The sequence below is a fragment of the Bombyx mandarina genome, chromosome 21 (genome assembly GCF_030267445.1).
Source record: "Bombyx mandarina strain Sakado chromosome 21, ASM3026744v2".
In the NCBI taxonomy this organism is placed as follows: Eukaryota; Metazoa; Arthropoda; class Insecta; order Lepidoptera; family Bombycidae; genus Bombyx; species Bombyx mandarina.
This window is the reverse complement of record NC_143227.1, coordinates 5,690,627-5,718,169: the sequence shown is the minus strand read 5'-3', so window position 1 is coordinate 5,718,169 and position 27,543 is coordinate 5,690,627. Positions and strand designations below refer to the sequence as shown.

At 36.2% G+C, this 27,543-nt stretch overlaps 1 protein-coding gene across 2 annotated transcripts; it reads left to right on the top strand.

Moving 5' to 3' along the window:
* The first annotated feature begins 276 nt into the window (after window positions 1-276).
* On the top strand, window positions 277-27,179 carry LOC114252958 (uncharacterized). 2 transcript variants are annotated; one of them, XM_089736187.1, is made up of 8 exons: window positions 277-595; window positions 2,819-3,000; window positions 16,978-17,210; window positions 18,323-18,766; window positions 19,643-19,910; window positions 20,570-20,669; window positions 22,778-22,976; window positions 26,132-27,179. In XM_089736187.1, exons 1-8 carry the CDS (start codon window positions 572-574, stop codon window positions 26,614-26,616), a joined length of 1,935 nt encoding a protein of 644 aa, XP_089592313.1. In that variant the 5' UTR covers window positions 277-571; the 3' UTR covers window positions 26,617-27,179. The 2 variants fall into 2 exon arrangements, with proteins under 2 accessions (XP_089592313.1, XP_089592312.1); XM_089736186.1 differs by lacking the exon at window positions 277-595 and adding an exon at window positions 695-1,225.
* Window positions 27,180-27,543: the final 364 nt, after the last annotated feature.

Below are 27,543 nucleotides of genomic sequence, written 5' to 3'. Positions count from 1 at the left end.
CTTAGCAATGTTTTTTTAAAGAAACAAAAAAATTGATTTGCCGGCAACTTTAACTGACTAAGATAACTAGATATAAAATAGCTAGTATTTATTTTATAATTTTACACGCTTACAAGCTGAAAATTGTTTTTAAATTGCTGCGTTAAACGGAGTGTCGTACAGTTGGTATAAAAATAATTAATCATCGTCCATAGATGGCGTAAGTGGTATCGCTGTTTCAGCATGCAATCAAATGAATCAACCAATGACATTCCGAAAAGTGTCCCTAGTTTAGTGACGTCATTATTTCCACGTTGGAAGTTGTAGGGAAATGTCATGTTTCCTTTTATTTGTAAACTAGTTGTACATAAATAGTAATAAATAAATATTTATACAATAAAATATTTACCTCGTTGAAGTGCAATTATAAAATATGTTATATAAGTGAAGAAGTTTTATACTGTTTACAGTACTATGACCTCTACTGAGTTTTTATCGGAACAAAATGAATTCTAAAAATTTTCCGAAAATACAGGATTTTTTACTAAAGTATGTCTAGTAATAAGCATTACTAAATCAAAAGTGTAAAAAAATGGAATTCGAAGAAGGCCTCATGGTTAGTATCTTTCGTAATCTTTGATAGCTTATCAGAGCCAAGAGTAGATACTGAACGATCGTTCTTGCAGACGTACTATGAAGAAATAAGTTGCGTTCACCTCGTCTGCCTGTTTAGAGTGGCTTTCGTGAGCGCACGCCGCCACTTTTACCGTTACTTAGTCATTTCATTTTGTGAACAGTTCTTGTTCAGGCGCCGGTATCTGCACCTCACGTTTCACAGATCCTCTCACTGTTGTATCATCCTCACATTGTTATGTTTGTGTATTTATAAGAACAGTGGTTTTCCCTTAACGGCGTATTATTGCGAAGTGAGAAGTGATAATCTGGCTTGAAACAAACACGTCATAAATTAACTCGCGCTTAGACATTCCGGTTCGCGTAAACAAGATATTGCCAGCTAGGCACCATGCGGTCGCTACCTTTACCATATGCCGCACAGTAAATAGTTGAAAAAAGCCGACAATACTGTATCAAGATCCCAGTACTTTTTGATACTGCATAAAAACGTTTCCAGTTTTTTTTTTTCATACAAAAAATTTTGTTGTGATTCATAAATGTTGATGTAACATTGAAAAGTGAAGTGTATTCCAATATGGATAAAAAAGTGGACTTGTTGTCTCTGATAGAGGTAATCTTTATTTAAATTAAAAACATTCTAGTACTCTAAGCTTGATAATTCACAATAAACACTGATGCATTGGGCTGAGAACTGTTAATATTTTTTAATAATATAATTTATGCTCAATGCTTACATTGGGATATATCTAGTAATAACAATCATTCTTACTCAGAAATTGTGATGTAAACAATTTAAATTCAATTATGTGAATAACATGAGGTTACTTTTCTTGATCAAAATTAAAAAAAAAAGTGAATTAACACAACTGCATATGCTTTTATGTTAAATTTATTGCAACATGTACCTTTATAGAAAGTAAAAATAATTTTCATGAAATTTAATAATATTGCTTTAGAATTCTCAATTAAAATGATTGTGAATGTCTGTAAGTTATAAACTGAAACCAGTAAGAAACCTTTCACTTTGTACCATTTAGTTTTAAAATGAAAGTAATTCTTATCACTTTGATTCATACTTCAGATGTAACAAAGCCTTTCTAAAAGCCAAATATACATTTTTGGTTCGCATTGTATTTTAATGATCACTTGTTAATTATTTAAAAAGTCAGCTGGACTGTGAGCTCATTAGTCCCATTTATGCAAATGGTTATCACTTAAAACAAAATTACCTATAGCATAAAATACCTAAAATAGGTTGGGCAAAGTACATTTTTTTAATTGCTGAATATAGACAGACAAGCTTTTGGTCTGCCAAGTTTTAATGTTTGACAGGTGCATATTTGAATAGAATTAATGATGAAATTGTATTAGGTTATGGAAGAGTAGAATACTACCACCCAACTTAAGAGTTAATATTGAAGTATCATCTACGCAATACAAAATAAAGCCTATTCTGCCATAAAAATAAAAATCAGAAATAAAAATAATATAATTTAATCTAAGACAAAAGCGGATGATAATAATTACCTCACAAAAATTACTTGTTAAAATTTATATATTTTTTCGGAATTATTTTTGAAACTCACTTTCTATACTGTATATGTGGTTAAATAATATCAGTAATAAATATTAATTATGTATGTTAAAAACTAAATTTGTAATCATAATACATTGAACTGATGAATGACATACCAAAATAATTTTATTAGAAAATAATTTAGAGCATAAAATAATTAAAAAACAGAGAGCTGCTTATTATATAAAACATATTTCTCGCTAATTATATTTTAGAATATGTCTATGTTGAAAGAATTACTGGTTGAAATAAAAATTTACAATGTATGTATAAAATGATATAAATGCTTGATATAAATCCCCAGTGAACTCGTGACTTCAGTGATTCTTTAAGTTTTTTAATGAAAGTAATTTCCTTTTAGGGTACAATAATAAAAAGAAACCTATAAATCCCCAGTGAACTCGTGACTTCAGTGATTCTTTAAGTTTTTTAATGAAAGTAATTTTCTTTTAGGGTACAATAATAAAAAGAAACCTGCCACTAAACTGTGATCGTGTATATACGAGTATAATCATCTATTGTAATGAGAAATTATAAAAACAATTCTTGACACAGATCACATTAAACTAGCTATTTTAATACGCTTTTTTTACAATAAAAGAATATCATAAAATACTTTAATTACAGTCAGACACGTGGACGGCGCCAAATGAACTCATGGAGATATTCTCCATGGACCAGGACTATTTGGATTTTCTCGAAGAGTCAATTCCAGATTTCAACATTTGCTCTGAAAATATATCAGAAACCTCTAAAGCTATAAGTAGCACCTGTTCAGACAGTGGAATTTCCAGTGATCATGCTGAATTGTGAGTAACATAAAATATTTAAAACTATTCTACTTCTTCTTCTTTTTCTCCACCTTATCCCACTATGTGGGGTCGGCACAGCTAATTTTTCTCTTCCATTCTCTTCTATCAGCCGTCATCTCAACACTCACTCCTCTCTCTCTCTCTCATATCGTCATTCACACACTCCATCCATGTCTTCTTCGGTCGACCTCTTCCCCCTCTACCTTGCACTACCATTTCCATACATCTCCTACATTTAAAACTATTCTACATTGCAAAGATTAAATATTTTGGTAATTCATATAGTGCACTATTGGTCTTTCAGCATTTTGTCACAGAAAATGTTAATTAAATCTGAAGATCTTAAACTCGTTTATTGACGAGAATGACTCTAACTGGGAACCTCGGTTCGTTCTCGTCGAAGGGTTCGACGAGTAAATTAACCCACAGACCCAGCCCACTGAGTTTTTCGCCGGATCTTCCCAGTGGGTCGCGTTTCCGATCCGGTGGTAGATTCTGCGAAGCACGGTTCTTACTAGGGTTCCTGTTAGCAACGTTGTCAGGTTTGAGCCCCGTGAGCTCACCTACTAGTTAAGGTTACGCTGAAATAGCCTCTCAAGCTTTAGGCAGAAAAATAAAATAAACTGGGAACCCAAACCCATGGTCGTGATGTAGTCAAGATTACTAGCTACAATATAGCCAACAAATACAAGTTATATACATTAAATTCAGCTTAAGAACAAACTTGAAGTTCATTTAATTAAACTGCGCGTGTCTATTCATTATTCTTAACTACAGCCTATAAATCCGCTTGAAAAATAGGCATTGGGCACGAAAGTCCCGTTACCTTTTGCGTAGTTCTTTAAGCATTCGCCATAAAACTCATATTTCTATAGCAACGGCATGTGTAATATCATTAGCTGGGCAGAGCACTGACACGAAGACGATATATGTATGGTGACAACGCTTCGTGATTGTCCGTTGGGATTTTACGTAACGCCCCAGATTCATTATCGTATATGAGCTCAGTACGTTGTATAATAAATAGTTCATGCATTGTATTTTGTAACATGAAAGATTGCTTTCTGATCAGATAAATTGTTTTTAATATAATCGAACTTAAATATATTTAATCACATTCGAGGGGCACGTTTTTTAGTCCTTTTGAAGGCAGACGAGCTTAAGCCTTATCTGGGCTGACTGCTCACTGTTGCTCATGGACTTAATAGATATATACAAGCAGATGCTGCATATAATACCAGTATAACATCAGAACTGGTTAATACATTTTAACTTGAAAAATCACGCTGAAGCGTCCAAATATAATGGAACGCTAAGATACCTATCATTCCAAACTAATTGAGACTTTAACCTCAAGCAATATGGATGGAATTGACACTGTGATCTTTTTGGTAAGCGCTTAACACAAGAGTTTTTTAGTCCTTCGAACTATTTCAAGACTTGATAAGATAATAATAATCCTTTGTATATAGCATAAAAGTAACAACGGGACTTTTTTCCTTTTGCACCTACGACGTAGTGACTCATAAGTGCGTAATTTGAAAACACTATAATATTAAATTATCTTAACAATATGTTTTCTGGAAACTGCCTGATATTATTTGCTCGGTGAGTATGGCTTGAGATAACACGACCTTATCTTCGAGTTGTCTCTGCGAATATAATACCAAAAAAAATCTTCAGCAAATAATTTATATAATAAAATATTTGTTTCATAATATTGTAATAAAGCAATTTAGTGTAATATACTTTTCAAGGTCAAGACGTTTTTTGATTATAATTATCTTAATCGAGTTGCACCCGCGGTCCACCTCTGGTGATAAGATCGCCTCGATACCACAGAGCAATTTCTAGAAAAGACAGACACGATGCCTCGCAGAGAATGCTCAATTTATTTACCAGTAACAAAAACGGCTTAACTGTACCGGGGTATAAACTCGGATGCGAACCAGTCATATACCTTTCAGATTAAAACAATAAGATAAATGTTGTTCCGAAGAACTCCGACTGCATTTAGGCTCTGGTCAGACAGAGAAGCCAAGTGGTCGTAGCGCGACGTCCGTCAGTCCGATGTCACTTTAGCCATACCTGCCTACGCTGAGCTTTATATCATCTAAAGCTTCAAAGCGGGTTGTTGAGCTGCTAGTTGTAGTTTGACCAACTCCCAACTTGTCCTTCTACCGTCCCCCAATTCGGAGACGAGAGAGTGGGGCGAAATCACTTTGAGAAGGCGGCACGACATCAGAACCCTCGCGTGTCGTGGTTTCTGGAAATTACATACCCGATCCCGTAGACCGAATAGTAAATACGTCGTCCAAAACACGTCATTACGGATCCTCCCGATCCATTAACAGTGCTTTTAGGTACCACAAGCACCGGTCACCGTCCTCGTCGAACCCGTTGCTTGCGACGAAGGTCTCGACGAGTGAATTAACCCTCAGACACAGCCCACTGAGTTTCTCGCCGGATCTTCTCAGTGGGTCGCGTTTCCGATCCGGTGGTAGATTCTGCAAAGCACTGCTCTTGCTAGGGCCAGTGTTAGCAACACTGGTTTGAGCCCCGTGAGCTCACCTACACGTTAGAGCGAAGCTGAAATAGCCTCTCAAGGCTATCACCATAGGTAGAAAAAAAGGGAACGATTTCCTCATTTATTAAAAATCATTTGAACCCTTTGCTTGTCTAGTTATGTAGATTTATAAACAAAATTATTTTCAATATTCAAACGTTCAAAGAAAGCATGAGAGTTCGTGTGTCCATTCAGATTCGGTGAATCACAGCCATGACCATAACGTGCGACCAACTTACCGGGAGTATTAACATTCTACACGGAAACGCCCACTAACGACAAGCTACGCATGATAATAATAATCAGTGCTTTGAACTATGCTACGTCATACGTTGCACTGTGTTCCCAATAAATACCCCTGTATGTAGTTGGCATACTTATTATTAACAACTGTGTTGTAATTTGCTTATAATAGAAGTCGCATTTAATTAAACGAAACACTAGAGATTTGAATTTGACCGCGACATAAACAGGAAAATATTTATTTATATTTGTAGGAATAATATTATATGGGAAGAGTGCAACGGGTTGTATAAATTAAATCTAGACCTTGCAGAGGGGACTTAAAATGAAAGGTAGTTGAGTGAATACTGTCTGCTCCTGGCATTGCTGACGGTAACTAAAAAATGCAATAAATTAATATTTTACAAAAGTGCGGTATAAGAAAATCAAAATCAAACGATATCCTTAACCATTTTAGGACAACATATTATAAATAAATAGAATAGTTGTGTTCTTACAATTAACAAGTACAAAAAACAATTGAGTTTTCTAGAAAGAAATCGCATGTTTTGCTGACGATTTATAAATGGGGTCTGTGTAAAATTACATTTGTAATTGAGCGATTCAGTGTTTATTAGTTGACTTTGTAAATTTTTAATAGCACAACAAGGCTGTCGTACCAAATTTGAGGTTTTGATTTACATTGCATTGTCAACAAAAAATATGAGGATTGTAGCGTAGGCATATTTTGAACCCATATGAGCAGGTACCACAATACTACTTACTCATTTTGGACGCGATGCAGTCATACGTTTTGGTTTGAAGGGTGTGTTAACAGCTTTACATGACAATTGAGACCTCGAGGTCTTATATTAAGATGCCTTGCGCCCTTCATGGTGTGATATCTTGTAAGATCCAGCAATCACTACATCAGGCAAGCCTTCAAATTGTTTACTTAACCAGAAAATGAAAATAAAATAATTATTGGAAACTATCACTGCTTAATTTAGACGCGGATATTTCTATTCTTTTAATTAATGCATATTAGATTAGATAGAATTACATATATACACTATTACAGACAATTCAAATACTTTACGGTTTTCATGGTCCCGGTCGATATGTATTTATCTAGTACTAGAGGTCCAGCAGTAGTCGAAATTCGACTATAATTAATTGGAATTGTAAGTTTGTAACTATTATGATTGTATTTTATACTTCTATATTCACAAATATCGCCAATACTACACTAAAAAAAATATTAACAAAGACAAACAATATTTAATCTATTCTCAATTTGACAACAGACTTCAAGAACAAAAGTTTGACAATAAATAAATAGTATGCATGCGTGTGTGCGTCAAATACATGGCAGTGTGTGTAATGGTTTTTTTATTGATTTAATGTATTTTTTAGGTATAATTTAAAAAAATATTAGCATTCGGCACTCCTTTATATTCTCTATCAGTGTGGGAAATTTCATACTCCTCGGTCCGCGCAATTTTCGTAAAAAGGGATACAAAGTTTTTCCTTCACGTATTAATGTATAGATATATAAAGTACAAGACATTAGAGGAAAAATTTATAAGTTAATTTTAATTGTACCTAAACAGTTTGTTTAAAGCAATCGTCTCTTGACTCATATCGGAATTCACGAAGTTCAGTTTAGTTGCCTTCTCTTGAATTATTATATCATGAGGTGTTTCAATACAAGAATGTTCATTGCTTGTAAAAAAAATGCTTACGTTACCAAATAACTATTTTGCAGTTCAGTAATAAAATTCATATGAATTTTAAATATATAGAGAAATATTGTACAAAATTAACATTTTTCGTACCTCATGTAGGTTGAAACTAAACAAATGTTTCTAAATTTAAAAAAAATGTTAATATAATTATCTCTAGTGGATTATTAGTAGGCGAAAAAAACACATTAAATTTTACGCACCGATTAAATTGATTTGATTGTGATCAGATCATTGTAAATCAGAACGTAGGTAAATAGGAAATTGAAAATTGCATGGGTTTGGAATCGTTAACAAAAAAAAATGTCTTGATGAAAGCCTCTGTCATTCTGTTTTCTTTTGTAATGTCTCTCAATAGCGTAAATATAATAATCAATATAAATATCGGATTGATGCCTTCGAAATGTGGTGCTGGAGGAGGATGTTGGGTATTCCCTGGACCGCACGCCGCACCAATGTATCCATCCTAGCTCAGTTGAAGATCCGGACTAGACTCTCCACCATTTGCATGCGAAGGATTCTTGAATATTTTGGCCACATCGCAAGGAAAGACAGTGACAACTTAGAGAAATTGATGGTCACTGGAAAGGTCGAGGGCAAGCGACCAAGAGGCAGGAACCCGACCCGTTGGACGGACCAGATTCGTGCAGCCCTGGATACCACAGTGCACGATGCTCTGCACTCAGCTGCAGATAGGAACAGATGGCGGTGCACTATAAAAAACAATCTGTTTCAAGGCCATGACCACGACCCTCAGTAATGAGGAAAACGACGCAAGGAGGAGGAGGATCAATAATAAATCTCTGTATCAAAAGAAAAGACGGGATTTCGATTTTGCTAAAGGATGCTTTGAAAGGATATATTTCACTGGTTGTAGGACGCACGGGTCAGCGCTACCACACCACTAATAGGCAGGCTAATGGTACCCTGCCTACTTTACATGTGCTGATGGGTGGCTGGTTAAGTAGGTACCGATAAGTAAAATACAACCGAACCACATTATAAACACTAAAACTCGATCAACCACATATGACGTCACGCGTTTAATTTAAAATAGTGTTATAATTATTAGGTTTTTGTAGTGATTTAAAACATGAATCGTAAATTTTAAACAAAAACAATATTTTTTATATTGTTCCTTTTTTGGTGTCCGGTTGTCTATTTAAAAAACGAACACCTTTTGAACCGTATACCGTAATTTCTGGAAACAAAATAATGAGACCGAATTTGAAAGGTCTTATTCAAGATATGTACGTCATAGATAAGTAACAGCCTAATTTTAGATGTCAAGGTTTTATGTCAATAGACAGGCAAATACTAATATAAATAATAAGAGTCGTAAACTGAGACGCACTGCCCCTATTTTCTAGAAAACATATTTAAAGAAAGTCAAACTGACGAACTGATTCAGCTATGGACTTTTCATGGGAACGCGAGCATCGAGGCATTGTTAACCATTTTAATTTTGTTGATTTAGTTATTCAGTAAACGTATAATAATGGCGGCCTATTAATCTTTCAGCGTTAATGAAAACTCATAAGTGTGGGTAAATAAAATGAAGTCGTCGGATGTTGCTTTCTTGCAAAAAATCCACTGAAGTCTCAGTAAATTCTCACCTTTCTTCTGGGAAATTATTTAATTTCGGCTCATTCCATTTGATTATGTTCAATTTCATACCATATTACCGTTTTGTAGTCTTGTTTCATATAAAATCGACGCTGACAACAATGGCATCGCAAGTCGGTTTGTTATCGTGACGGATTTTGTTATCTGGAATTATTTTTATATTCTCTGACGACATGTTCATTACTTGATATGTCTTTTGCAATACATCAACGCTTCTTATATCGTACTAAATACATTCCAAATGATATTTTCCGTTTTCAATAAACATCAGAAGCTATACATACGTATTCTATTTCATACCTTCACGCCTGTCTGAATTGTTTCGTTATTTTTTTTTTTTCAATGCCATTTACAAGTAACCTAATCTGATATTTATCGATAAGGCAATCATTTTATTTCCCTTATAACGATCTAGATATTTGTAGCGCATTATCGTTATCAGGGAGTAGTCGAATAAACAAGGTAAAGTTGCTTTAATTATGTCAAAAAGGAATAAGATTGTTTTTAAAGGATTGTTTTAGAACAAAAGTGAAGAGTAATTTTATGTGTCCATGGCCTAATGAGTAAACGCCCGATGTATACGTATCGGATTACGATTAAACCAAGGTTCAGGCAGGTCCTGTAACTATATAAGGTACCTTTTATGTTTGTGTGCAGGCCTGACCTTCCACAAAGGAATAGTACGAGGGCGGGATGATAAGTAACTAGCCTCTGCTATTTAAAAAGTTAAAATTCAAAAAATATATATGTCATTTGTAAATTCGTCTCTCTGGCCACCTGTGTTCTAAATTTCAATTTGGTGGCGTGAAAATTTTATTGATTTTTTGTCATTTGAAAATATATTCCGTCAAGTGTTTTCAAAATGGATAAATTTGAACAAAGATCGGTGATAAAGTTTCTTCATATGTAGGGCATGAAGGGGAAAGATATCTATGACGAGTTAAATAATTTTTTGGGTGAATGTGCTCCTTCTTATGCCACAGTAACAAACTGGGTGGATTAGTTTAAACGCGGTCGTACATGTGTCCAAGATGAAGCCCACCCCGGATGTCCAAAAAGCGTCACGACACCGGAAATGGTCGTGAAAGTACATGATATGGTTTTAACAGATCGACGATTGAAGTTATCTGACACTACAGGTATCTCAAAAGAACGGGTACATCATATCCTAAGTGAGGAATTAAATATGAAAAAGTTATCGGCCCGTTGGGTGCCGCGATTGCTTACGCACGATCAAAAATGGATTCGGGTGCAAAACTCAAAAGAATGTTTGGACCGTTTCAGTGTAATAAAGCCAATTTTTTACGTCGATTTGTAACAACAGATGAAACATGGGTTGATTATTACACGCCAGAATGAAAAATTCAATCAAAACAGTGGACGCAATCGGGATGGTCGGCTCCAAAAAAGGCCATGGCTGTAAAGTCGGCTGGATAAGTCATGGCTTCCGTCTTTTAGGATGCGGATGGGATCTTGATGATAGATTACCTTCCTAAAGGTCAAACAATTAACGGAGAATACTACGCTAATCTTCTAGATAACCGTCATCAATGTATTCAGTAAAAACGACCGGGTTTGGCGATAAGAAAAACATCTTCCACCCTAGGGTCACACATGTGCTAAAGCTATGGCAAAAATCAATGAATTGAAGTAAGATTTGCTGCCCCACCCACCTTATTCGCCTGATCTAGCGCCATCAGACTTCCACTTATTCCCTAAGCTCAAAACTTTTTTGGGCGGACAGAAATTTGCCACAAATGATGAAGTCATAGCCGCTGTACGCTGTAGAGGAGTACTTTACATGCCTCGAAAGAAATTATTTTATGGAAGGCATTACTGCTTTAGAACGAAGATGGAATAAGTTCGTAGAGGTTCACGGAGACTAGGTCGAAAAATAAAATTAATATTATCACCGAAAGTTAAGTGTTTTATTATTAGGCTAGTTACTTATCATCCCGCCCTTGTATCATATCATAAAAATTCGGGGTTTTTTTTCATTTGTGTATTTACTGGGTGCACATTTAGTCATGGAAAACCAACTACAATTAGTTTACTGTCCTAACTTTAGCACAAAAGAAATCACTGAAATCACCAGCTTCAAACCTTGGATGCAAAAGAAACAACACGTAACATAAAAGAGATGACGCAATCGATGAATGATGAAAGACTGCATATCAGATTTTGAAGCACCTGAAATATCTATATACATTATGTAATCTTAATTTTCATAAATACTCTCTAATATACGCTTCTTTCGGTTTCTGAAACATGAAATCTGTAATGCCGATATACAGAATTTTCAACGTCACGTAACGTAAGTAAATAAAAAAATTTTCATCGCGTAAGAGAGAGACAGCGCATTCTTCTCGGTACATGTCACAGAAATGTAACTTTTTTTACGGTTGAGAAACAAGGACGGAGAATGAGAACTTAGCTTCGTCTTTTTTTTTTAAATAGACGACATCTACCTTTATTTTCATTGACAAGTTTGTATTTAGGTATTCTTGAGAAGTATCTATCACTTCCAAAATTGCAGACAAACTGAAAAGAGGCACCGTTTCGTCGTATCTCTGAGAACTGCTTGTATTTCAAGATTGATAAACTAAAATTAATTATTTGAATAAACTTACAGGCATTATCGACATAATCGTTATTTAAATGGTCGAAGATAAACTAGTTAGGTACCATTTTATGCTGCATTTATCAACCGATTTCCTTTAAATATTTTATTTGTTTTTATCTATTGACGATCTTTACTGTTATCAATGAGAAAGAAAAGTTGTTTTTTTTTTCTCCTACCTATTGTAATGTAAATGATTATGGTCGAATTTGAACCGTTGGGCGAACACTAGTAACTATTATTATACAAATCACACTACCAGTAGTAGCTGATATGTGCGTATGCTTGAAGTATTTTTATGAAGTTTTTTTTTATAATTTTTAATTTCATAAATAATAAATGTAGCCCAAAGACAAAACAAAAATCGAAACAACAGTTGTATTCATCTTTTTTATCCTTTTGACACTGGTTAGAAAATTATAAGGACGATATTCCTTTTTTTTTTGTATTTTCATAGGTTCCTGATGCGTATGCAATTTTTAAAATAATTGGACGAATTCTGTTAATATTATGTTCAAATATTCCCTTATATACGTACCTACCGAACCAAATAAAAGCGTGTTAAAAAGAAAACTACATGAAAAAAAGAGCTAAATATTGGTTTTATTTATTGCGATTGCATAATTTATGAGACGAAAAAATAATCGTGGGAAGTGATCTAAAAGCGACTTTCATTTAATTCCACTTCATATTCATCGGAAAAGCCTATATCAAGTTTAACATTCTAACACGGTTTTCACTAGATGCCATAACCTGAAACTCGTTATGGTAATAAGATGAACTTGTTCACATTTTACAAGAATAAGTGCCTAACCAGTTCCATCGGAAGCTACGCTGTTTTGATATCTCTCTATAATTCAGTATCATTCATTGTTATCGTTGATAATATAAAAAAAGTATAAATGATTACGTTTGCGTTTAAAAAAATAAGGAAGAGCTCATTACGATAATTAAATAGTAGATAAACATTTTGAATCTCCGATAGTACCTACCTGTAGACGATAGTCTAGTTAAATAAATCATTTTTTAAGATTGATTACAATGATTATTGATTGTCCGGTTTGAACAATTCAAGAATACGAAAATCAAATTGATAATAAAAAATATTATCGATAGCAATACTGCGCAAATTTTTTTCCTACCTAATCTAGGCGAGTAGGTAAGCTCACGGGGTTCTAATCTGAGGACGTTGCTAACACTAGCCCTATCAAGAGCAGTGCTTCGCAGAATCTACCACCGGATCGGAAGCGAGAACCACTGAGAAAGTCCGGCGAGATACTCACTAGGCTGTGTCTGTAGGTTACTTTACTCACCCTTCGTCGCAAGCGACGAGTTTGACGAGTACGATAACAGATACTTGAGGTACCTAAAAGCACCGATAGTGGATCGGGAGGATCTGAAATTACGTTTTTAGGGCGACGTCGACTGTTTACCATTCGGTCTATAGTATCGGATATGTAGTTAACGGCGGCCACGGCAATTGACGGTTTGATGCAGCTAATTTTCGATTTACCAACGATATGATCATGGCCGATCGTAGAGTTCCTCCGTCCGAGTGAGCTTTAAGTACTGACTCGGCGGTGTAGTAGCTAGTGCATCTGACTATTGCTCCGAGGGTCGTGGCTCTTTGTCTGGGTATTTATTATGTATATATGGACCGTTTATTTTGAAAGTGGTGTAAGTCCCTTTTCTTTTATTTCGAGAAAATTAAAGGTTACTATATTTGTTAATTTAAAAATACAGGCAAAGCATATGAGGTCTGGCTATGCCACCTACCTCTGTCAATTGGACTTACACCACTTTCATAATCGATGATTATGCAATTTCATTTAGCGACCGATTTTAAGTTGTACAAAACATGGGATTTTTTTGAGAAGTTAAACACGGACTAGTTATATATAAAAAAAATTACATTATGTTCAGCATGAATTACGTGATAGCTCATTTTTCTCAAAAATGGACTTCACCACTTACAAAATAAACGGTCCATATTTAAACGTATACGAGTATGTACGTATGACAGGTCTGTGGTACCCATAACCCAGGGAATCATAATTTGTGGCCGGATGACCGTGTGTATTTGCTCCCAGTTATTAGAATTATTATATGGATAAGATGAAAACCAGTCTGAATGTTCACTTCTTTTGAATGCTTTACTGATGGTAGGACCTCTTGTGAGTCCGCGTGGGTAGGTACCAACACCCTGCCTATTTTTACCGTGAAGCAGTAATGCGTTTCGGTTCGAAGGGTGGGGCAGCCGTTGTAACTATACTTGAGATCTTAGAGCTTATATTTCAAGGTGGGTGGCGCATTTACGTCGTAGATGTCTATGGGCTCCCGTAACCGCTTAACACCAGGTGGGCTGTGAAGTCGTCCACACATCTAAGCACACAAAAAAATATTAAAAAAATTGAGAGAATGGATGCTTGAAATTGCTGACGAGGACGTGTGCCCCGAAACAAACTTAACAATAGGCTAATTATCCAATGAAGTCGAAAAATGTTATGAAGTACCGAAAATACCGGACCTAAAAGTCTTATCTTGGAATAGGTGCTGTGGATTGATAACGTTCTTGACTCTGATGCAACAGTATTTATAGCACTATGTAACGACGGTATAAATGTAGACACATTCTCATAACTCTCAATTGTTCTAAGTAAATACCTGGTATACGTACCAATTTTGTTCGTCTTCTAATGAAAATATTTGCTTGGCTCTATGTTTTTATTAATAGTTAATTATTATTAATATTTCTTTATTTTTTTAAAGTAACCAGTACTCGTTATGCTAGTAGAACTCTTAAAAGTATGTTAGTATCAAAATAAAACGACTAGGTAAATAATTAATAAAATTAAAACATAATAAATTGCATATTACAGTTATTGTTTTTATGACATTAAAATTAAATATGTATTTTAATACGCATGTAATGTGGTGTTTGTTCACAATTGCAACCTATGGTATTTTGTGCCATGTTGGTTGATAATTTGCACACAAGCGATAGCTACATATACTGTTCAGAACGTAATAACATATTTACGATAACTAGTAATACAGCTATGCTTATGCCATTATCATATCCATGGCCGAAGCTACCGTTTGGGGCTTACGACAAAGGGAAGATCTTCCACCGAGCGGGTGATATTGCTCGGTAGACCGACGGTTTTTTTTTTTTTTTCCTACCTATGCTGATAGCCTTGAGAGGCTATTTCAGCGTACCCTAGCTTGTGTAGGTGAGCTCGCGGGGCTCAAACCGGAGAATTGCTAACACCGCCCTAGCAAGAGCAGTGCTTTGCAGAATCTACCACCGGATCGGAAGCGCGACCCACTGAGAAGATCCGGCGAAAAACTCAGTGGGCCGTGTCTGTGGGTTAATTCGCTTGCGACGAGTTCGACGAGGACGGTGATCGGTGCTTGTATTGCCTAAAAGCACCGTTAATGGATCAGGAGGATCCGTGATGACAGACCGACGGTCCGAATGTTGACTTGTATATATGCAGGCTTATCTTGAAAATGTCGTATGCGAGATTCAGGCATCTGTCAATTATCTTGCGTTGTATGATGGCTACCCGCCACAACCGTTCAAAATTGTTTGCCCTTCGGGACGTTCTGAGTCAAAATAGATAGAAATTATAATTCATATTAATACATTATGTTCAAAACAAACAAACACCTGTTCGTTACATGTTTATTCTGTAACACACAAACGACCTTAGCTGTGTGTACCTAAGCGTTTCTCGCTAATATATTTGTTCATTGGTATAATGATGCTTAATTCACATCGTAGGTGTGAAAACAGGAGTTATACGAAAGAAAAAACACTTTATTTACGTGGTGGAACTTGCTAGCGACCTGTGAGATCGTGACCGGATCGGCATGTGAATGACATGTCTGTCACGCGTCTTGAGTTGTAGGGTCGAGGCTAGAGTTGGTTCTTAAAAAATTCTGGCAAGAAATCTAATTAAATATTGGCGTATTTGCGAAGGCTAAAACCGTTTTATTTTTCTACCTCTGAGCTGGTAGCCTAAGAGCTTATTCCAGCTATGCCCGGACTAGTAGGTGAGCTCACGGGCTCATCCTGAGAGAATTTACTAACACTAGTCCTAACAAGAGCAGTTAAAACAGAAATCTTAAAACGCGAGCCCTAACGCCCCTAACCAATCAAAACGCATTAATTCTAGCTACGCAAATAAGAGTGGATCATTATTATTACGTAGCACTGTAAAAATATTGTTTCAACTAAATACTACGAGACTACTTAAAACTCTATCAAACACAGATACACGTTGGTTGCAAACAAACTCACGACGATTACATCATGTTGTCTGGGGCTTAGCGCTCATCATCATTTGTGACTAAGAGAAGTGAAACACGTCAGATATTTTGATGTCTATACCAGTGTCTTTTTTTTGAAACGTAGTAGTACAATATTAAAAACCGTTCACTTTTTTTTGGTCATTCATTATTGAAGGATTACTGGTGGCCCGGAGACCTTTCCAGTTTCACCAGGACAGATGGGCGAGCAAGGGCTCAGCCAGGAGAGGTGGGATTAGCTAACAGCTGCTCGAGCTTTTATTCTATTACATAGGTTAGGTTAATGATCTTTATAACATACAAACATAAATATGTACGTATGAGTAAGGTCAAGAAATCACTCATGAATTAATTAAATACTTTAATTATCATAATCTCGTCGCCAATCAAAATATTAATCGATATTCGGGCAATTTCAATATTTTCAATAACTTCATATACTGCTAACTCTAAACATTCAGGGATACATTGGACATAACGTCCGTCAAGTAGGTACATCAGAAAATTTTAAAAACCTGTAAATATCAATTCTCTTAAACATGTGCTTGGTGGAATGTCCTCTTTGATCATGGACAACGTCGATGTTAGAATCACTATCGCGCTTTTGCTCACCACACCGAACCCGTTTTTGAAGATTGACATGACATTTCGGAAATACAACATTCCTTCAATATATTAACCGACCTTCAATTTAGGTTTTGGTAGGCGGCGGCTTGGCTCTGCCCTTGGCATTGCTGAAGTCCATGGGCGACGGTAACCACTCTCATCAGGTGGGCCGTAAGCTCGTCTGCCTACAAGGGCAATAAAAAAAAGTCAAATTTTCGGGAGTCAAATTTTAATTTATGTTCTATTGCAAAACATAAAAATCCAAATTGTTACAGCGATTTTGAACAGCAACTGTCCCCGTTTCTCATACAAAACTCGTGCGAGGAGGAACTGCCGGCTCCGATAGCCGACGGACCCACGAGCCCCAGCACCCAGGATGTCGTCATCCGGGATTCGAATGATACGTCCAATAGCTCCACGGACCTCGCGGACGACGTCTTCGATATGCAGGACTTCGAGCAGAACGTCGTCCCCGGATTCATTAATGCGAATACATTCCACAGCCCGGGTGAGTAGTGTTTTATGGCCAAACTATTTACCGCATGTTGTTCTGACAATCGTACCGCCGTGGTACTTATAATATGACAATTCTTTAGTGAATGTTTAGTGTCATTTTTGTTTATCAAATCAGCTGTATTGATTTAATAAATAAAAATGGTCATAGAGTTTATGCGTTTGAGTTCCTATGAAGTCGTTAGGTATTCAGAATTAACAATAACTATGAAAATTCTTTCTGGAAAGTTCATTCGAAGAAATTATTTTTTTGATGGGTATATGAATCTGAGTCGTTATATTTATCTCGTATAACTTTGTTTTTTTTTTAATTCACGCAGAGCTCCAATTCAAATATAAAGACATTATTGTGGTAAAATACGTCCTATCTAAAATACGTACGATATTCGAGTTTTAGTGAAGATCGTTTTATCAAAAAACAAGTTTGATCTCAAGATAAAGTTACACACAGGCACACACGGTATTAGTTCCACAATAATTCCGAAGATATTTCTCTATCTGTAATGTTTCGAATATGTTTACTAAAATTCCATAAAAAAAACATATGTGGCCCTCAAACATGTGACCTCAACGTTTCTTACTCATTCGACAACACTTGAATCAACAATACCTTAACATGCGCCATTCTATTGCTTGTATCTTAATAAGTTTTCGCTAGTTTCCAGATTCACATTCTATCAAAATTCTTGCTTACTGTTCCTGTATTGTCCGGTGTTTACACATTAACTAACATTGTTCAATAAGACTTTTTATTGTGATTATCTAATAACACGAACCATAACGAGGTAGCCTGTTGTTTGCATTGGTCGATTGAACAAAGATTGTGGAAATGCTTGCGGATTACGTATTTTGGGGTCCCAAACAGTATTTCAATACCGCACTAATCTTGAACGTGTCGATTTTATTTCTATTACTAACATCACGCATGAACCATCATTAACTCACGCGCTTACTTTTAAAACTGCAAAACGCTTCATTATTACGAAACTGTAAATATTATAATGTTTATTCTCGCTTGTTGGTACTGCTAAAAAAAACGGGCGGAGAGGCTTGAATTTTGCACACGGGGTCTTAGCGAAAATGTAATGACAGATGAAATTGTCGTAGGTAAGAACGGGCGAAAACGTCGCCCTTCAACGTCGTCGCTAAATGCCGTCCAAACCAAACACCACAAGCCGACGATAAAGTTGCCCGGGACCACGCAAAAACCGCAGCTAATCGTGACGGCCCAACCGCAGAAACCGGTCAAAGTGGCCAACATACAAGTACTGAATCCGCAGACTAAAGTCTATTCGAAACCGGTCGAATCAGTCGCGCCCCAGCGGAGAGTTATCCGGGTGGCCCCGATGGCGGGAAATCCGCGCTCGATATTGTTGCCCGTCACGATTAAAGACATGAAAGATTTGAAATCGATAAAGATTATAAACGCGGCAGACTTGAAGAACGCGTCAAATATAAAGTTGGCGGCGGCGAATTTGTTATCGCAAAGCAAACTCAACGACTTGAAAGAATCCAGAAATGAATACGAGTACGAACACAACAATAATTGCGGTGAGTCCTGGCCTTATTTGAGCTATCGTTTGCTCGATTAAAAGCAATTGTTGGCGTTGTCGCCGCCTTTATTGATAGATGTGGTCGTTGGACCCATTAAGGCCCATCTCACACTGATTTATCGTCTACAAATATTTGAGTCTAAATGGCTCGTACTGTTGCGAGGACGGTCAATGCTTGGCGTTACAATGAAAAAGTTATTATAGATCAAATATTATTTGGAGCTGTCAAGAGGTTGCAATGATCGTTGATATTTCTAAATCTATCTCATCTTATATGTCGTTAGTGTTAAGTCAACGCAGAATGTCATTTTCATGTCATGTTCCGATCATTCCATTGTGAATGTTAAACCGCCCCTAATTAAGTTATGGTTTCTTGGTAGTGGAAACGGAAAACTATGAAAACCCTAATTCGCAATACTTCAATTATATTTAAATTAAAATATTAAAAATGCAAGTCTTTTTATGTTATTTCCTTCCACAAGTCAAGTGTATTTCTGAACGTAACGCGTTGCTCGATCTTTTAAGGGACTTGTGCAATTCGATTTTATTTATTTATTGCTTAGTTGGGTGGACGAGCTAACAGCTCACCTGGTGTTAAGTGGTTACTGGAGCCCATAGACATTTACAACGTAAATGCGCCACCCACCTTAAGATATAAGTTCTAAGATCTCAGTATAGTTACAACGGCTGCCCCACCCTTCAAACCGAAACGCATTAGAGCTTAAACGGCGAAACAGGCAGGGTGGTGGTACCTACCCGTGCGGACTTACAAGAGGTCCTACCACCAGTGAAATATTTGACCATTTGAAATATTTGACGAATTTTTTTCTTGTTGTTTGTTGTTGTACAAACATAAGTTTATTGCCCCAATTAGATGACTCAGGAAGCGAACGCAGCGACGATGACGACGACCACAAGGAGACTCAGGTCAGCGACGGTCGCAACGGGTACCCGCGCCTCGTGCTAACCGCCGAGGAGCGCCGCCTCTTGGCGAAGGAGGGCATCACGCTACCCACCAGCTATCCGCTCACGAAACACGAAGAACGGGAGCTGAAGAGGATCAGACGTAAAATCAGGAACAAGATCTCAGCTCAGGACTCGAGGAAACGCAAGAAGGAATATGTCGATGGACTCGAAGACAGGTAATAACTTCACACTGCCGGTTCGAGTTCTAGATCAATGTCTAAATAACAGTTGTAAACGTGTAATCGTGCATCGGAATCGTTCACGATTATAAAGAACAATGGTACTGCTAATTGCTGATGACGGTATTTTAAGGGATTTTATGACCTGGTAACTAAAACCTTTAGGTCATGTCTTTTTTTTATTTATATTCATATTTTTATCCCGCCAAAAAGTCGCTGATGACAGTATGACTTTAACAAAGAAAAAAAAATACGCGTGATGTTGGCAATAATTAATTGAAGCGCGAGGTCAAAAACCTTTTGACAACTAACTAAACATCCGGTAACTTCAAACGTCAATACTAAAACAGTACTAATCTGTTTTAGATTACTAATATTGAATACATAATAATCTCTTTCTTTATATAAATTTTAGTAGTAAATTAATTGTGCAACTAATTTATGAGCAATCTATTGCCACGAATTACTTATTGGCAAATGTATCTATACATGTCGGTATGCTCTAAATTTCATTAACCTAACCTATGTTAGAAGTAGAATAGGATGTAAATAACATCGAAATTGTTTGAAAATATTGCTTTAAGACACCGAAGAATAATTTAGTTGCTAAATATGACGCAATAATAGGGAAAGACTGACAAATAATTTTGTTTCAGGGTAAAACAGTGTACCGCAGAGAACCAGACGTTAATTAGGAGGATAAAGATACTGCAGTCACAGAACCAATCACTGAGTGCTCAGTTGAAACGTTTACAGGTAAATCATCGGACTGTGGTTGAGCCTACCCACAATTTTAATTAAATTTTTTCAAGGAAAGTGTTCTTGTTAGAAGTATAATAACCGGCAAACTTCTTGAGCATTTGTTGACGTAGTGGGGGTAAGTTTGCGCATGGTACACTCACGTGCAAAAACATTACTAACTCTGCGTCATAATGCTATTAAATTATTAAAATCAACATATGTATTTATTTATATATTTATTAGAACATCAACAAAACATATAGGTTAATAATTGTAATAATTTAATCTTGGGGTAAAATAGATATTCCTTCTATTAAGTCAAAACTAGAGCTGTTGCCAGGTCTTGGTTCAGTTGAAGCGAAGCTGGTATTTGTAATTTTTTTTTCGTTATCATTATCTTGACCATCATCATCATCACTGTTTTCATCACCCGAGTCGCTATCATCGTGATGAGTCGACATAGGGCTCATCGGCGGTGTTTACAACTCGGTCGATTCGGTCTTCTTTTTTGTCTATAATTAATTATTTTTTGAAGATATTCGATTCGTAGTAATCGAATGTTACTTTTTTCATTTACCAGCTTCCGATTATTTTCTGTTCTTTTCTTCCATCTGAAGCCTAGCTCTTTCATAATTCGTCGTAAGCTTCATTCCGAGCCATTAAAATTTATATCTTCTTTAAATTTTTCGAAGCCTTTCTACGGTACGGAGTTTCGCTGCTTGTTTTGTAGTTATTATGATTACATCTTTTTATTACAGATTGAACGAAACTATCCATTCCGGTAACTTTCTTCTTCCCTGATCTTTTCTTACCCGGAGTCCGAAACACGGCGAGCAAGCCAGAGCCTTTAGCTTCGTTAATAATGCACCTAACAGTACTCACTGATGTTTTTGTTGCTTCCGAAGTCTGTTTTAATTTTTCCATATCATTCTTCCCCTGTTTTATAATGAAGCAATATACATCGTACACAAATTTTCTACCCTTTCTTTTAAGTACTACACCAGTTTGTCACGGCATAGTGTATGTTTTATAAAAAATCAACAAACACTCAACAAATAGCAATGGCAACAAAGTCCACAAGCAATTATAACAAATAACTTAACGATTAATAACGATAGACTTTCCACTGTACGCAAGCGTACTTTTGGGAGCAAGCGGAACGAGGGCGCGGTGCGGGGCGCAAGGTTCGACTGATCTACCAATAACGCGCTCGATACGATGTCCCCTGCCGTCGCGCCTCACCCTCACCACCAAAGTGATCTAAAATTCGGTTCTGCGCAGTCAAGGTCATTTGCTCAAGAAGTTTGCCGATTACTATAACAGTTGTTAATCAATGAAAGTCGTTATACGCTTTTATTATCTTCAGACGTATGTATGTTAGTATGTAACGGAATCTGACCATGATTTTGACCCCCTTCCAAACCTCGGATTGACGCTTTTTTACAATAAAATAATTTTTTCTTATACTATTTTTAATTCAAGAATATTAAAATTTATTATTTTCTATTTTTTAGTTGGATTTTCTATAAAAGCGTATTTATTTAGTTTTTTTTTGAACTATTATTTTATATAATTTTTCATAACGAAACTTGAGAGAAATTACATTTTTTTTTTTTTTACTAACCGAAAACTTGAGTTTTCATTCATTACGATAACGGAGATTTCGAAAATTTTCAGTCTTTAGTTTTCGATACCATAAGGTTGATTGCATCTGAACGACACTAGATGGCGCCGTCACTTCAAATTACTTTATTACGCGGAAAATTACCGTCAAAATATCCTAATTGTCAATTTTTGTTACAATAAAATATAGAATATGAAATATATAAAAATGAATTGGTGTTCGTTAGTCTCGCTAAAACTCGAGAACGGCTGGACCGATTTGGCTAATTTTGGTCTTGAATTATTTGTGAAAGTCCAGAGAAGGTTTAAAAGGTAGATACATATGAAAATGCTCGGAGTTAAATAAAAATACGATATATTTTTTTATCCTTTGACGTGTCCCCCGTCGGACGGATTCCTTTTGTTTGTTTTAAGTGTATGTTATGGATCAGCTAGTAAAATATAGAATTGGTATTTGTAGGGTACAGGTTTAATTTATGTTTTCGTTTGAATATTTACAGAACGTATTAAAGGGTGCGAGTGGTAGCAGTACGAACAAGTCTGCCCAGCCGGCCACGTGTCTGCTAGTGCTGCTGTTGTCCGTGGCGCTAGTGGCGCTCCCCTCCCTCCGCGACGAGGCCCCGCCCCGCGCCTCGCCCGCCTCCCCCGCCGCGCCCGCCTCCCCCGCAGTCACGCGGGCTCTACTCTCCGCCACCAACAGTACGTCTATATAATAATACTAGCCGTACTCGCCCGCTTCGTTGGGCAATTTTTATTTATTTTATATTGCTTATATGGGTAGACGAGCCCACAGCCCACCTGGTGTTAAGTGGTTACTGGAGCCCATAGACATCTACAACGTAAATGCGCCACCCACCTTGAGATATAAGTTCTAAAGTCTCAAGTATAGTTACAACGGCTGCCCCGCCCTTCAAACCGAAACGCATTACTGCTTCACGACAGAAATAGGCAGGGCAGTGGTACCCACCCGCGCGGACTCACAAGAGGTCCTACCACCAGTAAAAATTAAATTAGGGCATTTAAAATTAACATTATTATTAGGGACTCCGACACTCATATAAATATTTAGCCTATCCATTAAGTACATGTATTTTTTACATGGATACCAAGTTTCAAGTCAATCGGATGCATGGTTCAGTAGTTATAACGGAACATCCGTAAACACCACAGCAGATTGATATAGATTTAGGGGTGAAAGGCTATTTGGATTAAGCGATATATCTTTGTAATTAAAGATCCGTTTTCTTTGGTATCAGTATCAACAATTCGATGTTTTCAATTGAACATCGATTAAGTTTACTACCTCATTCAAATAGCTAAAGAAGTTTTTTGAAGTAAAACTTCTAATGCGACTTCTAACAAGGTAGCGTTAAACGTTTAACGCTACCATGGAATAGTAATAGACAGATCGAGAGTGACACTCGAACGCATGCGCGTAGTATACCTGTTACAGGCCAGTGTGAGCGTTAGCAACGAGTAGCGTCCAATATTTTAATGAAGTATTTTAAAAAAAATGTATATATTTTTCTATCTATAATTTAAATATATATAATGTAAATGTTGAAGATGTCGCATCTCTTATACACAGCTATTACAAGAGCAATCTGATTTAAGGATGAAAAATGAAGAAAACCATAATACTAGGTATAGTAACCGGCAAACTTCTTGAGCAAATGACCTTGACTGCGCAGAACCGAATTTTAGATCACTTTGGTGGTGAGGGTGAGGCGCGACGGCAGGGGACATCGTATCGAGCGCGTTATTGGTAGATCAATCGAACCTTGCGTCCCGCACCGCGCCCTCGTTCCGCTTGCTCCCAAAAGTACGCTTGCGTACAGTGAAAAGTCTATCGTTATTCATCGTTAAGTTATTTGTTGCCATTGCTATATGTTGAGTGTTTGTTGATTTTTTATAAAAAATACACTATGCCGCGACAAACTGGTGTAGTATTCAAAAGAAAGGGTAGAAAAATTGTGTACGACGTATATTGCTTCATTATAAAACAGGGGAAGAATGATATGGAAAAAGTAAAACAGATTTCGGAAGCAAGAAAAATATCAGTGAGTAGTGAGTGGCTCGGAATGAAGCTTACGACGAATTATGAAAGAGCTAGGCTTCAGATGGAAAAAAAATCGGAAGCTGGTAATTGAAAAAAGTAACATTCGATTACTACGAATCGAATATCTCCAAAAAATCATTAATTATAGACAAAAAAGAAGACCGAACCGACCGAGTTGTAAACTACACCAATGAGCCCTATGTCGACTCATCACGATGATAGCGACTCGGGTGATGAAAACAGTGATGATGATGATGGTCAAGATTAGGATAACGAAAAAAAAAATTACAAATACCAGCTTCGCTTCAACTGAACCAAGACCTGGCAACAGCTCTAGTTTTGACTTAATAGAAGGAATATCTATTTTACCCCAAGATTAAATTATTACAATTATTAACCTATATTTTTTGTTGATGTTCTAATAAATATATAAATAAATACATAATATGTTGATTTTCATAATTTAATAGCATTATGACGCAGAGTAAATAATGTTTTTGCACGTGAGTGTACCATGCGCGAACTTACCCCCACTACGTCGACAAATGCTCAAGAAGTTTGCCGGCTATTATACACATCGAAAAAGAAGTTTCACTTCATTCACGTGCACCAAGTTGCACGCGTACCGATTTTTTTTTTGTTATGATATTATTCCCAATTTTACAACTTTAAATGGCTCTCCTATGAAGTTGCAAAAATTTTGCTTAAAACAAATAGTATTTCACCCCTCGATATAGAATATCAAAAGAAGAAGAGTTTACGAAGCACCTCGCCAAAAAAAAACAAAGTTCATGTCGAAGTCATATAGTTTTTGTAAAGATATTTTTTGTCATTTACATTCAAAATGAATCATGAACCCACTTTTATTACTGGAGAAACTTGCAAAAGATTCTAAACGAACAATGAGTATCGGATCTGGAAATTACGTAACGTTTTCATTTCAGTGGTGATGAGCTTACATAAGGCCCGTTTTATTGCTTCAAACAGTTCAATGGACAACTAGTGCATTATATAACTGATTTGTTTAAATTTTCTTGCATGAAAAAAAAAACAATAAGGGAATTGCTAATGTATAATAGAAAATTTAACAAAGTAAATCAGAAGATGATACTTTGGATAATAGGTGGTAATATAATAACCAGAAATAAATTAAATTATATAGGAAAATTAAATTATCTGTAAAGTTATAATGCTGCCGTTGTTATTTTGTGATAATTAAACATGTACAGAATTAACGAATATAAGCGTTATGTTACGTAGGTTAATGTCAAATGGAAGCGAGAGGGAAATTACACAGTAACTATACTGAGACCTTAGAACTTATATCTCAAGATGGGTGGCGCATTTACGTTGTAGATGTCTATGGGCTCCGGTAACCACTTAACACGAGGTGGGCCGTGAGCTCGTCCACCCACCTAAGCAATAAAAAAATCATTTATTTTCATAATTTTAGCTCAATCGAAAATGTAATCAGTACTATCTTTATTGGCGGTAGGACCTCTTGCGAGTCCGCGCGAGTAGGTACCACCGCCTTGTCTATTTCTGTCGTGAAGCAGAATGCGTTTCGGTTTGAAGAGTGTGGCAGCCGTTGTAACTATACTTGAGACCTTAGAACTTATATCTCAAGGTGGGTGGCGCATTTACGTTGTAAATGTCTATAGGCTCCAGTAACCACTTAACACCCGCCCATCTAAGCAATAAATAAAAAAATGATTTTACGTAAATTTCACTACACACGTCACTCTATATTTGTAGTTTGGACATTATCTAAATTACAATGTTTTTTTTTTTGTAGAAATGACGTTGGATGAGACGGTGATCGACGATGGAGAGTTCAACATGGACGAGCTGATCACCTTCAACCGCCCCCACTCGGACCACGATTACCAGGTCGTCAAGAACCTAGACACTCACAAGGTTCTGCCAAACGGCTACGTCGACCTCCCCATAGACGAGGACTGGCCGCCCAATCTGAAGAAACGTATGAAAAAACTCGAATTCGACTACGAAGACGGCCGGGATTACCTAACGCCCGTAGTCAAAGAGGAGAATTACGGCAGTTACAAGATCGAAGCGAAAATCAAACCGGATCTCACTGAGGATTTCTTGACGAACACGCTGCTGTCCACTGGACGGAAATTAGGAGAATTGTTCGACATTATGCCGCCGATACCCGTCAAGAACGAAGACATCGTCATTGAGGAGGTATCCGACCACGAGACCAGAAACACGACCGAAGTCAGGAGTTTTGTTGTCAACGGCACCGCTAATAACTTTTAAATATACAATTATTTAATTCCTTTAAAAATTCCGTTTACTTTTTTTTTTTGTTACCTTATAATAATAATTTTTACTATTAGATTTGTTTCCTGAATATTTGTGTTTTTTTATGTTTATTTGTGAAGACGATGTATGTGACTCATGATTCCATATTTTAAGATCAATTTTTATTTTAATAATTTTAGTCTTAGATTTTATGTGTTAGTGAGATCGTGAAGAATGATTATTACGTAAATTAAGATTATAATTTTATATTAATTTACTATATGCGGAGAGTTTATAATTTATTTTAAAAAGTCAAAATTAATATATATTTAAAAATCAATTTTTATATTTTTTACAGAGAAATTACACTTTCACTGTGCATGTCTATAATTTTAAGCATTTTATTTTTGGGTGCAATTACATTTTAGTTACAGATTTAATTGTTCTAGTAAAAATATAGTTCTATCTCAATATTAGTTTTAGATTATTTTATATTATCTACTTACAGAGCGGACAAGATTCACTGTTGTGTTATCCTATACTGATTATTTTGGTTCGAATAAATATTTTATTGAAAAGATTTGTCTTTCATTAGGACACTTTAATTCTCATGAGCTCTTCTATAAACTACATATGACAAAAGTTTAGTTTGGATTAAAACATATTTAAATAAAGGATCTTGGAAATCATTTAGTCTTAAAGCTTAAGAAGAAAACCCAAAACTTTTAAAGAAAAACGTATTCTTACTAAAGAATTCATTTCGAGTTTAGCAGCTAAACTAAACTTTAGCTCAAACATTATTTTTATTTATCACTAGCTGACCCGGCAGACTTCGTAGTGCCTCAATCGATAAATAAAAGACCTAAGCTTTTGTATAAAATAAACTTAAAACAAACAAAAGGAATCCGTCCGACGGGGAACACATCAAAGGTAAAACAAAAT

Excerpts from the sequence above, each read along its gene's own strand:
- LOC114252958 (XM_089736186.1), top strand. The coding sequence starts at position 1,190 with ATGGATAAAAAAGTGGACTTGTTGTCTCTGATAGAG. Across the intron at positions 3,001-16,977 it reads TCCAGTGATCATGCTGAATT|CGATTTTGAACAGCAACTGT; the intron begins GTGAGTAACATA and ends AAATTGTTACAG. Across the intron at positions 20,670-22,777 it reads CTCAGTTGAAACGTTTACAG|AACGTATTAAAGGGTGCGAG; the intron begins GTAAATCATCGG and ends GAATATTTACAG.